This window comes from Phacochoerus africanus, chromosome 8 (assembly GCF_016906955.1).
Source record: "Phacochoerus africanus isolate WHEZ1 chromosome 8, ROS_Pafr_v1, whole genome shotgun sequence".
Taxonomy (NCBI): domain Eukaryota; kingdom Metazoa; phylum Chordata; class Mammalia; order Artiodactyla; family Suidae; genus Phacochoerus; species Phacochoerus africanus.
Window position 1 is genome coordinate 111,085,826 of NC_062551.1, and position 13,964 is coordinate 111,099,789.

The following is a 13,964-nucleotide window of genomic DNA, read 5'->3' on the forward strand; positions in this document are numbered from 1 at the left end:
TGAGTAACCTCTGTGACATTCACAGAAGAGTGGGCTTTGGGAACCATGGTGGAGGAGAGAGAAGAAAGAGCTCTGGGCTTCCCAACCCCACTTACATTTTCACAGGGACCTATACTTTTGACTGAATTTGACAGGGTTTTTCTCATTCTTCAGATATTATTCATGGAAGACTCATTATCTTTAAAGATGTTGGATGGTAGCTGGCACCTTGAATTAGCAGGTCTTTAGTGAGTAATTACATGAATCAACCAAGTTCCCTGAAGAGGAGTGTGTCTTACATTAGTTCAAACAGGAGTCAATAATGGGCAAGAGAGCGGCTAGATTCTCTTTATTGCTGCCATTTGGCATAGAAGGATGCCCTCCAGCAATTCGAATCTCCCTCTGAGGGAAGTTTAGTGACCATGCAGATGGATCTTGGCATCTCTCTCCTGGGGTCCCCAAGGCTCATGAAGCATCTTAAGAGGACACTGCACATTATCCTCTGGCTGGTGAGATGACCCACTTCCTGGGGTGGGAGAGGAAGCATGGTCCTGCCTGTTGCACGTCGTGAACTCTGAAATGAGTCTAGAACCGGTGCTGACAGCATGAAGGACGAGTACCATGCAGTCGAGCTCCTTTTCACTTGGTTCAAATTCCAACTTTTTATTCCATAGGGAGTAGGAAACCTTTCTCACTGCCTTGTGTGCAGAGGGGAGGCTGTGGCAGGGACTGTGAGCCAAGGGTGGGAATTGAGAGGGTAGGAGGGGCAGGTAAGGGTCTGGCGGATCTCTGCGCAGTAGCCTGTGTCTGGAGTCTAGGTGATAGGAAAACCTAGAACTGTGGGGACTTTGGCAACTCAACACCGTTTCCTGATAATGACAAGGGCCTTAGGCTCAGAGGCAACTAAGCGTGGAGAGAAAACACAGTATTCTGCCAACCTGGTGTCGAGGATGCAGCACAGGCCTCCGAGCTCCTGGGCTCTGCACTGATCAACATTTTCAATTGTTTCCTCAAAGGCACAGAGGCTGCTTTGACCTTCTCCAGCCCCAGGTCATCAAATCATCCATTTTGGCTGCTTCTGGAGCCCATAGATATGACTGGACATGCACAGTCTTACTTCTGCTTAAGAATTAAGAATGGGCTCTTACTTCTGCTTAGAAATATTTTTGCATATGCTTTTCTTTTCTTTTCTTTTCACAGCCATACCCATGGCATATGGAAGTTCCAAGGCCAGGGGTCTGATCAGAGCTGCAGCTACCAGGCTGCACCACAGCCAAAACAATGCAGGATCTGAGCTGCATCTGTGACCTACACCACAGCCTGAGGCAATGCCAGATCCTTGACCCACTGAGGCCAGAGATTGAACCTACATCCTCATGGACACTATGTCGGGTTTTTAACCTGCTGAGCCTCCTCCTACATGTCCCTTTCTGGTTGTCATTCCTCATTGCAAGTTTTTTTTTTTTTCTCTCTCCCTGGGGAAAAGCTCCTATTCATAGATGGTAGTCATCTAGCAGCTTCTGTCTGTAGAGCATCTTATGTGCATATGTTGTGCATAACTTATCTTTAATAACCTCAATAACCTATATACGCTATGTATTGTTATCCTCACTTTATAGATGGGAGCTCAGTGAGGTGAAGATGACATGAAATGTACATAAGTTATGTGACTTGTCCATGTGACATCACTCACAGGCACCTGAATTAAGATTCAAACTTGTGTCCTCTTAGTTTACGTCCTATGCTTCTCCAGCAGAAGAGTGGGAAAAAATTGAAGCTCTTAGACATAACCTCCCTCAAACTTCTTTATGTCCACCTTCAAATTTTTATTGATTTATTTACTTATTTATTACCCCTTCTCTCCTCTAACAGGGAGAAGCTGATTCTATTCTGTGTTCCTAAAAGTTCTCTGGATTGTCCACAAATAGTCTTATCAATTCCTATTTCTTCACATTTCAACTCTCTGCAGATGGCTCTCAAATCTTTTTGTGAGCTCCCACTGCTGTTTCCAATCATTCAGGATATATTTTCTTATAACATACCTTTTATAGATCATATACTGTTCCCCTATATCCTCAGCTCTCTACAACTAACGTCTCCTCTATTTTTCTTAAGCAATCCATGTATTCTCTATATGGATTTGAAATGTCCTTCTTTTCTTTACGTGTAGAAATTCTACGCTTTTTTTTTTTAAAAGAATGAGCTCAAATATTATACCTGCTATGAATATTTCCCCAATTTTTCCAGTCAGATTTTAATTTTACATGTCTGTATTCCCAAAACACTGTTTATAAGGATGACGCATCCCATCACATGAGAAAATTGTCTCCATCTCTGTTTCAACTTGCGGGCTGTCAGCACAATGTAGACAAGAAGACAGTTTTATATACCTCTACACACCTTGAAACAATAACATGGCCCCTGGCTAAGTGTTTGTTGAATGACTGAATGACCGAATGAATGAATGGTGATTCAATTACTGCTCTGATTTTTCAACATGCACCAGTATGGGCATGATCTGATTCTGAGGTTATTTTTTTCTCATCTTAAATCTTCACTATCATCCTGTCTTGCCTGCTTTGTGAAAATACTGAGTTTTAAATGTAAAAAAATTACCTGTTGTATAAAATCATGGAAAAGGAGAGAAAATGATATATCATTTCTCTTGTAAAAATAAATACATGACTGTTATCCAGGTGATCAATGTTACAGAGAAGTATCCAAAAAATGTAAATTGATATTTGTAAATTTTAAAAATAAGATAATTGGAACTGATCCTCTTCTATTAACAAATGTTTGCATTCACATATAACATAATAGTACATTTCATTAGACTGCAATAATGAATTTGGGGAGGAAAAGGGGGATGTGCTCTGAATTATGGAAGTCATTTATTGAAAGCAATACAGTTTTATTACTTTCAATACTATGATCTGCCAATAAAGTCTGCCTAAAGAGACCTCAACTTAATGACATGGATCCTTATTTTATAGCTGAATCATTTTGCCTAAAGACCACTGTATATGCCAAAGCCATGAAAACAATTATCCTTTTTAAATAAGTTACAGGTGTTCCCTCTATTTCTCTTGTCAAATTCATTCCTTGCAGACAATTCAAAGGTAAATTTCATCTTTTTGAAATTTTTGACAATTGGGTCAAATTGTCAAAAATTTTCGATAGCAATATCTGAACTCATAAGGTTTTACTGATTTTTTTTTTCTTTTTTGGCTGCCCTGTAGCATGTGGAGTTCCCAGGCTAGGGATCAGAGCTGAGCTACAGCTGTGACCTACACCACAGCTGCGGCAACACCAGATCCTTAACACACTGTGCTGGGTCGGGGATCGAACACGCATCCCAGCGCTGCTGAGACACTGCCGATCCCATTGCGCCACAGCAGGAAGCCCCTGAATTCTTAGAGGAAGGCATTTCTGTAAAATAATGAATATACTCCAAAGTCCCAGGGAGGTTTAAATACTTTTAAAATAAAAATAGGAAAAATGTGAACTTTTTCAAATAAGATGGACATTAATTGTTCACTAAGATAGATAAAACTGAAATCTATCTTCAGTCTTTGGGTCCTTTGTAAATTTCTTGAGGGCAAGGATCACAATTTGCTTGCTTCCCCCCCCCCCCGCCCTTCAAGGCTTTACATACCCCAGTGATGCCCCCTAGGCTTTGCTTTCTGGTGATGGATATCATCAAAAGAACAGATATTTAAAGGCAACACTATGGAGTTTTCGGATATTGTGGTTTTTGCTCTGCTTATCTATAACTACCTAAAACCCAAACATTATAGAGAGTTTACTCACTGATTCTGGGTATAGGCTGCAAGTAATTTATAGGCCCCCATCCTGGAAGAGAACAGAGAGAAAATCCTTATATTACTATTACATCCAAAGGCATTTAAGAAAGTTTCCATAATCAACATACCTCAAAGTCTTTAATATCTTATTTCTATCCAAGAAGATTATGAGGAGGGAGAGAATCGTGAAATGGAACATCATCCTTGTGTCTCTGGGCTACTCAGAAGTGACAGGCTTGGTTACCTCTCAGTGTTAGGAAATCTGGCACTGTCTTCAAACTGCCATAAAAAATGTCTGAGCTTTGTGTCTCTATCATCTGCCAGGGACTGCTGGGGTAGGTGGAGCTGAAAACATCCATCACAAGGAAGAAGATTTCCCTGGATTCTTTGCATTATTCTCCATAACATATCAAAGTAACACTTATAGTTTCTGCTTAAGATTTTGAGGACTCGGGATAGATCTCTTTAGGTAAAACTGATCCTTGGGATTGATGCCATGTAAATTTCCTTCTGTGGAATACCCAGTGGCCCACGATTTGATACCTTGGTTTGTGATGCTTGGAAGAGTAAATGAACTGAAATCTAGGGTAAAAGGACAAAAGCTCTTTGAGGGAAGTGATCCCATGCATAGTTATATCATCTAGAACCACTGGTAGTTTATTCTGTAGTGTTGAGCTCTAAGAAAGAAATTCTGAGGTTTTCCCTGGAGTCAATGACTTTTCATCCTGATAATGAAGAAGGATGACCTCTTTCTGCCAGAGGAAGTTGCTAAATGTAACACAGCATATTTCTTCTGGTTTAGTCATCCCTGGGGAGAGATGAACCCCAACTCATTCTGAGAACAATTCTAGGCAACCACAAGATGCTAATTAGACAGCTATTCAGACTTTTGCTTTCTAGATTATACTCTTCTAATTTTTCTTGCAAAAAACATATTATAAATATATAATACTGATTAATATTATTAAACTATGTATTTTATACAATACGTAATTTTATATGTATTATAGAATATATCATATGTTAAACTATATGTTAATATAGGTTTATATGTATATGTAATGTTTTGGTCTCTACATACTGCCTTGGTTTTCCCTTTCAAAGTACATTGATAACAATTTGAACAAGTACTTAAGAATGATGAGGCTTAAGCAATGGTAAGATTAATTCTCCTGCTATTTTGCTCCATTTAAATAAGCTGCTAGTAGTGTGACTCACTTATAACCTTGCTTTTCTAACTTTAATTGAAACAAAGATCTTATTAGCTCTTGCCTTTTTAATTAATTTTCACCAAATTTCATTAGTACTAAAATATACCAGTTTATACCTATGTCAATTAAATGCTAGTCTATGCTTAGCATGATTTAAAAAGTATAGCCAATGGGAGTTCCCGTTGTGGCTCCGCAGAAATGAATCTGACTAGTATCCATGAGGATGCAGGTTTGATTCCTGGCCTCACTCAGTGGGTTAAGGACCCGGCATTGCCATGAGCTGTGGTGGAGGTTGCACTTGAAGCTTGGATTTAGTGTTGCTGTAGCTATGAGGTAGGCCAGCAGCTGTAGCTCCGATTCATCCCCTAGCCTGGGAGTCTCCACACGCTGTGGGTGCAGCCCTAAAAAGACCAAAAAAGAAAAAAAAATCAATCTATCTATCTATCTATCTATCTCTCTATCTATCTATCTATCTATATATATATATATATATATATATCTCCAAGGAATTGTGAGCTTTACTGTCTGGTCCTGACTTTCCTGGGATAAGGTATCAGCAGCTCTGCTCGATTTAGTAATTTCTGCATTTTAGATGAAGGCGTTTATAAGCCATTTGTATTGCTCATCAATAAGTTAGAGGTCCCACGGTACAAGTGATCCTCGCAGGGAGGGACGTGATATGTAATCCACTGCTTCAACTCACTCTGATGTAACTGCTTGTTCACCCATGTAACAAGAGCATGATTAAGGTCACACTTCTGTGGCTTGGTGATCACAATATTGTTTAGGCCAGAACCCAAATCTTCCTCCATACAAAACTGATTTTATCCAGCACATCTCATCTTTTATGTAATCTTCCATGTAACCATGGAAGGAAATTAAATTGATGTGGAAAAAATGGCTATTCAAAAAGTCAAATGCGACTGCTTCTTTATCTCTTATGATACTCTGCTAAGTTGCTTACTGATTGCATGAGAAATTGTTCTTGTTAAGGTATTGCCTCTAAGCCCTCAGGTTCATAAGGATTAAGTCATTTCCTTTCAAAATGTAGACACAGCAAGCTCTTTCCCCATCTCCACGATGGCTCAGCGATAACGCTGCCAAGGTCATCTGCCCATTTCTTTTGTTCTTTTTTATTTATTGTAGTAAAAAACACATAAGACAGGATGTTTTCTGTAAGCATAATATAGTACAGTAGATTTCTAGAACTTTTTCACCTTCCATGACTGAAACTCTATACCCATCGGACAGCGATTCGCCGATGCCTCTCCCCAGACCCAGGAAACTATCATCTGTCAATTTCTCAAGGGTCTCAGGAAATCTGACACTGCGGTAGAATAATGAAATTATACTTCTGGACTAGATACAATTTCAAACGTCTAGCTTGGCTTTCCACTCATCACAGACTAATGTATATAGTGAGATGAACGCATGTCCTATACTATACAGTAAACTTGTTGAAAACAGTGATAATTCAGTCTTATTCCTCTTTATGATTTCCCCAAAAACAGTTTAGTGTTGTTTATAAATATGTATTGAATTAAACTGTCGTAGTTCTTTTCAAAGGATCACATGAATTAATGTTAATTTTAAGGATATGATAAAGACAGGAAAGTAAATACCATTTTTTTTAAATTTATAAACTATCTCCTAAAAAAAGCCTCCTGGAATTCCCAGGGAAGAGAATGCGAATAGGAATCATGAGGTTGCAGGTTCAATCCCTGGCCTTGCTCAGCGGGTTGAGGATTGGGTGTTGCCCTGAGATGTGGTGTAGTTCACAGATGTGGCTCATATCCTGCATTGCTGTGGCTGTGGTATAGGCTGGTACAGCCCTGATTTGACCCCTAGCCTAGGAACCTCCATGTGCAGCAGGTACAGCCCTAAAAAAACAAAAACAAAAACAAAACAAAAAAATAAAAAAGCTTCCTTTCTCACTTCCCAATAACAATAACGGTTATGTATACAGTTATATATAGTGATAGTAAATATGCATAATCCTTTAAAGAGTTTGACTATATCTTCTAAATCGTTGCTATTCTTATACAGTTTTATTTTATTTTATTTTATTTTCCCACTGTACAGCAAGGGGATCAAGTTATCCTTACATGTATACATTACAATTACATTTTTCCCCCAGCCTTTCTTCTGTTGCAACATGAGTATCTAGACAAAGTTCTCAATGCTATTCAGCAGGATCTCCTTGTAAATCTATTCTAAGTTGTGTCTGATAAGCCCAAGCTCCCGATCCCTCCCACTCCCTCCCTCTCCCATCAAGCAGCCACAAGTCTTTTCTCCAAGTCCATGATTTTCTTTTCTGAGGAGATGTTCATTTGTGCTGGATATTAGATTCCAGTTATAAGTGATATCATATGGTGTTTGTCTTTCTGGCTCATTTCACTCAGTATGAGATTCTCTAGTTCCATCCATGTTGCTACAAATGGCATTATGTCATTCTTTTTTATGGCTGAGGAGTACTCCATTGTGTATATATACCAGCTCTTCCGAATCCAATCATCTATTGATGGACATTTGGGTTGTTTCCATGTCCTGGCTATTGTGAACAGTGCTGCAATGAACATGCGGGTGCATGTGTCTCTTTTAAGTAGAGTTTTGTCCGGATAGATGCCCAAGAGTGGGATTGCGGGGTCGTATGGAAGTTCTATGTATAGATTTCTAAGGTATCTCCAAACTGTTCTCCATAGTGGCTGTACCAGTTTTCATTCCCACCAACAGTGCAGGAGGGTTCCCTTTTCTCCGCAACCCCTCCAGCACTTGCTATTTGTGGATTTATTAATGAGGGCCATTCTGACTGGTGTGAGGTGGTATCTTGTGGTAGTTTTGATTTGCATTTCTCTTATAATCAGCGATGTTGAGCATTTTCATGTGTTTGCTGGCCATCTGTATATCTTCCTTGGAGAACAGTCTATTCAGGTCTTTTGTGTTTGCTGGCAAACACATTAAAAAATATTCTTATACATTTTTTAATGTAATAACTACCTAGGATGTTGAGCTCAATCCATACAATCAACATAGGTTGACTTTCTTGCTACAGGATCATCTATTAAATAACCATGAACATTTTTCCATGGCCAGCTGTGGAAATGGCTTTAAGTGTCAGCATGCAGGCTTACCGCACATAATGGAAATTACCTGGGTTTGTCCAGAGCCCCTAAAATTCTTAAGAGTTCAAACCTCACATCCAGTGTCCCTGTCCTTATCTTGTGCTTATGAGATTGACTGCAGCATTAAAGGCATAATTGAGTGGCCATCTAATAAACAAGGTCTTTTCCCTTCAACACATGACTATTCCGAATCATTTTTGTTCTCAGTGGTAAAGCACGTTTCACCTATTGAAACTTGGCATAAGCACCATACTAAGTGAACAAGTCTAGAGCTTTGATGGGAAATGGGTTTTTTAAAAAATAGCATTTCACCATCCTTTTCCTGAGTGTTGAGAGCTCTATACAGCATGAGCAGCACACCAAGCTAAGTGGGGCTCACACTCAAGCGAGGGAACACAAACATGCCCTCCATGTACTTCTCTGAAAGTAATTCTTCTGGCCACAAGATACATTTGTTCAGTTGGTTATCATCATCTTTACCTAACAGGGAATAAAAAATCGGAAAAGGTGGAGCAGTTTCCTAAGGCTATGTGGCAATTTGTTGCTAAAATTGAAACAGGGTTACATTTCATGAATGATTTTTTTTTCCTCTCCAGCTATACCTTTCATAAATGTGATTATCAATACCTTCTTATTTTACATAAAGATACTTTGATGCAAAAAATTATTACAGTGATATTCAACTGAGTTTAAGCTGGGTTTAAGCTTATTCTGACTTTTTATTTTGTAATATTGGTTTGGTCTCACCTTACCTTCTTTTTTCTTTTCTCTAAACTCACCTGGATATACAATTACTGAGTCAAAGATAATCACAGTAACAGCTAATATGTACTGACTCCTCATTAAATATCAGACATGATGGGGAACATTTTATGGGAACTTCAGCTAATCTAATACCAGAAGAATCTCTGGGATATGGGAATATGACCCGGACTTCCGCTTATGGAATAGAAGAACTATAAATTTCCAGTTCTTCACTTTTTTACATAAACCAAATCCATCATCATCATCATCATCATCTATATTTCCTAGTTTCTGTTTCATTAAAGTGGATTGAGAACTTAAAGACATAAAGTGGAATCCTCTCAGATGTGTCTGAGTTCTTCCCTAATATTTTACCACTATATTTTGACACCTGATTCTGCAGTGTTTTATTTTTAGTAACTCAACTTGGAGTCCTTCCAAAAATTTTTCATAGAAATAGCAACTCTTATGCATTCCCATGTCATTGGTTTTATATAATTTATAAATAAACTGAATAATTCTGTGAATAAGTACGATGGGTACAACAGGTAGGGAAATAAACACGACTCCTGGTCCACACACAACCTCACTGGTGGTGTCAGACGTTACTGGTGGGTTCGAGGTGCAGCAGGTAAGGCCCTGGGAGCAAGCTGGCTGGGAGCATCGGTCAGTAGCTTATATCTAGGGAGGGGCAAGAGTTGCTTAATCAGGGAAATCATTTAAGAGAAGACCAGTTAAAGGAACTTTTGTTGTATTTGACACTTTAACAGTGTAGGCATTACTTTGATAAAATAAGAAGATAATTTTTTGAAAAAGGAGAAAGAGAAGGAGTATAGGTATCTTGCCCAGGATTGCAAAACTAGAGATGGAACTAGGATTTGGCTCCAGAATTTAGCATCCAAGTCTAGCATTTCAGTTGTTTTTTTCCTCCCTCCTATGAGCCTCAGGACAGAGTGGAGGCTAACGGTGGAGGGTTGGGTGCGCTGCTGCCACCCAGGAAGGGGGTTTGAGACAGCTCAAGAGTGATCAGCAAGAGAACACAGTAATGGGGAGTAATTTGGCCAACTAGTAGTGACAACTATTTTCAGAACTGGTTTTGGCAACACTGAAATTGAAGAAAGCCTGAAAGGGCCCCTTCCCTCCAGCAAGCAATAAACAACACAGAAAAACTTCTGCCCCAACAGTCCCATGGGAAGCCAGATGTGGGAGCAAGCTTAGTGGAAATCTGTGATGACAAACAGCATTTAAGCTGAAGTTATTTGATTCTCACCCCCACTTCCAGCTAATCCTTGGGTTTTACAGTGTCTCTTTCCATCAAGTCCTTCTTTGAGTAAGACTATTTCAACTTGCGTTTTGAAGAACTTCTCACCCGCCATTAAAAGAGAAACAACAGGTCCAAACGGAGTCACTTGTGCTAAGCTCATCACCAAACAACAACTTAATAGCTAATCCACTTGCAGTTGCAATCTCCCCCAAGAATGTAGTCTTAACCTGTCAGTTTGGAATTTTCTAGTCAGAACGGATGAGGTAATCCACCAAAGGAGGATGAAGTAATCCGCTCTTTCCTAACCCTTCCTCTCTCTGCCTAAGAAAGCCTCCATCCTGTCCACTCTCCTCAGAGCTCCACTCCCCTGGCTGGATGGGATGCCAGCCAATTCATGAATCGTTTAAAAAAGCCAATTAGATCCTCAAACTTCCTCAGATGAATTTTGTTTTTTAACACCTCCTAGAAGGGATGATTTTATGGTAGCTGTTTTAAAATGCTTCAGAATGGATAATGTTTTTCCATTAAGTATTAATGATTTCAGTTTATGTTAAATGTTTCCTATGTTTCTGTCCTTGGCATTTTCCAAATTGTTTCCTTCAAGAAGAAAATTAGAAAGGTATTAAGATTTCTATGACTTCATAAGGAATTCATAAAAAGGTTAAGATTTCAAATGGCTATCCCTTCACTAAAATTACGTGAAGTTGTGCAAATGGTTCAGACATGGGGTATCACAGTTTAAAAAAAAGGCTATTTTGAATTTCACTGATGTGGTTTAAAAAAATAAGCACTTTAACCATTAAGCTATAGACGTTATTGAGATTAAGAGCCCCGTCCTCTAAAGCAGTATGTCATTTCAATATCTTTTGAAAAGCAGTATTACAAAGAGTAGAATAATTATTAAATTAACATGCATGCAGAGAAAGGAGTGTATGAGTAAGCTGCTTATTTCATTTTCTAAAGATGGCAAAATTAGTTAATTAACAAAGGAAATACACATGAAAAAGAGAAACAGGGCAAGAGCTAACATCACTGAGTGTACTGAGCACTCCTTTTCAAGGAGCCTCATTCTAGCCGATGCAGGTTCTGTGCTCTGCCCATGGCCCAGTGCAGGCTTCCTGTACAGAGGGACCAGGACTTTCCAGCATGCTTTGTATACAATAGAGGACAGATTGAACCCAATGCAGCTAGGTGCTGAGAGTCAGGACAAGCAGCCTGTAAAGTTAGAACATCAAAAAATGGGGCAGGTCCGATTCTACGGCTACTTCAAGGGAAACCAAAGAACTCAGCTCTACTGAGCTCTAATTCCCTCATCTACAAAGTGTCTTAGTGTCCATCTTGGCTTTGAAATTCTAGGAAATGGGACAGTCCCCGAGTTTTCCCCATTTATGTTGTATTTCATCATCCCCCATAAGTGCCACCATATATGTCACCTCCTCTGATAATCACAGCCATGTGCCCTAGCACATCATCCTGCCTCACCCATGCCACACCATCACCGCCAAAATTTCATCCTCTCTTCCATCCCTCCCTCTCACCTATCCTTGATTCAGTCCCAAGTATACACATATGCTTAGTTCTGACCTCTCCTGGACTTCATTCTGTTTCTCCAAATTCTAGCTTTCACATGGGTGTCCTACTGTTGGATCAAATGTGACTAGAATTGATAGAAGCTCGTAGCCTTTTTCCCCAAACCACTCATCCCTCTGAACTCGCACCTGGGTGTCTATTATACAGGCTTATCCACCAGTCAGGCTTGTGACTTTGACATTCCCCCATCTCTTCCCCATGCCTGTTTCAGCAGTCACCTTCTGACATCTATGTCTCATACTCCTTTCTTTTTTTTTTTAATTAACCCCCCCTTTGATCCTGCCAGGATCCTGAGCACATCAAAGTCCAGACTATCGCCATGATGGTCTCCAAACAGATCTCCTGATTTCAATCTCCATCCAAATATTAATACAAGTTAATCATTAAAAAATAACTTTGCCCATGCCAATCTCCTCCTCAAAACCTCTATTTGCTTTCCACTCTTACAGGATCTCATCTAACTCTTCCCATTCAGTGCTCACTGAAATATGCCTGCCTGTGCAACTCAGAACTGTCCTACACACATTCTAAAAGTCCCAGGAAGAGGCCACATCCATTTTTATTCCCTCTTCCTTCTTTCAGGTCTAACCTTGATGACCTCAACTCTCCATATTCAGAGTGGTTGCATTCTGAACTGTCACAGTTATCATTCATTTGGAAGGCAGGCAAAACTCAGGCTAAGCCCCTTACATAGAGAAACTCATTCATTCCTTGACCTTATCGGGAATGTACTTATGTCTATTCCTACTTAACAGGTGAGAGCGTGACCCAGAGAGATTATTAACTCACCTAGGTCACCAAGTTGCCAAGTGCTGGATCCCACCCCAGGTGGTCCTGCTGCAGTAGGATGCAGGCTCCTACTCCTTACACCACCATCTACAGAAGCTTCCTTTGTTACACAAATTAACGTGTAAAGGTCTCTCCCACTTGCAAGTTCCTTAAGGGAAAGCACTTTGCCTCTGTTCTCTATGTACCTTTGACTTATACACAGAGACACTCACTATGGGAATCCTGAGAAGCGTATGAAGTGAGTTCAGCAGTAGAAACAACGGCAAACCTCGTGGAGCGTCTGCCCTGCTTAAAACACACCGAGACACACATCTTCCTTTTTAAGCATTCCTGTGTTATTGTTAAAAGTGCTCCTGCATATTTCACAGATCAGAAAAGAAATACCTCACACATTTCCACATTTCAGAATGGGAGCCAATGAAGAAACATCTTGTGTGCTTCACATTCTTTATTTTCTTCCTTCCTTTGTCACTCTCTCAACAAATACTTGTTTTATGCACACTCCATGCCAGAAAAAACAAACATCTGGCTGAGTTATTATTTTTATTATTATTTTTTGTCTTTTTTGCCTTTTCTAGGGCCGCACCCGCAGCATATGGAGGTTCCCAGGCTAGGGGTCGAATCAGAGCTGCAGCCGCTGGCCTATAACACAAGTCACAGCAATGCAGGATACAAACCACGTCAGTGATCTACTCACAGCTCACGGCAACGCCAGATCCTTAACCCACTGAGCAAGGCCAGGGATCGAACCCACAACCTCATGGTTCCTAGTCAGATTCGTTAACCACTGTACCACAACGGGAACTCCCTGGCTGAGTTATTAACATTTCCATCCTAGATGCCAGAAGATGGAGGCAAGTAATATAAAGTAATATCAAGAGCAATACAATGATTGCTAAAATGTATTGTGAACACACCATGAGCTAGACACAGGGGGCTCACAGGTATTTTCTGCACTTAGTCCTCATAACATGTCTATGACCTAACACTCTTATTATCTCCATTTTGCATATAAGGGGAGGAAGCTGAGAGTGTTAAGGTCATATGACTCTAAAGGGACAGAGATGGGATTCCAGGCCTGGGAGTTTGAGGCTTGAGCTTGTGCTCTTAACCTTTATGCTGGACTCCCTCCAGGAGTGGATTCAGCTGCTCGGCATGCAGAGGGAACATGCGAAACTGGCTTCATTTTCTGTGAAAAGAGTCCCATGTATGGGACTACAACAGGGTTCTTCCCTACATCAGCAGAGACGTCACCCAAAAGCAGGTGTGTGACTTCACAAGACACGCAGGGCTTTATTTAATCCATTTATAAAATGAAAAAATTTAGCACCAAATCATCTCTAGACTTCCTCCCAGACACAGAGCTCCCATTATTCTAAAGAGTCAGCTCTAGGGCAGTGAGAGTTCACCAATTTCAGAGTTAGAAGAACTCTGATTGTTTTAATAGCCAGCACACTCATGA

General features: G+C 40.1%; 1 protein-coding gene across 2 annotated transcripts in view; it reads right to left on the reverse strand.

Annotated features, from left to right (window-relative positions):
• The window catches only part of CHST9 (carbohydrate sulfotransferase 9), a 262,670-nt gene that overhangs the window by 104,786 nt on the left and 143,920 nt on the right, over positions 1-13,964 (reverse strand). For both annotated transcript variants that reach the window (XM_047794017.1, XM_047794016.1), the window contains exon 3: positions 3,790-3,831. In XM_047794017.1, the coding sequence (XP_047649973.1) occupies positions 3,790-3,831 (42 nt within the window). The remainder of the gene's footprint in view (positions 1-3,789; positions 3,832-13,964) is intronic.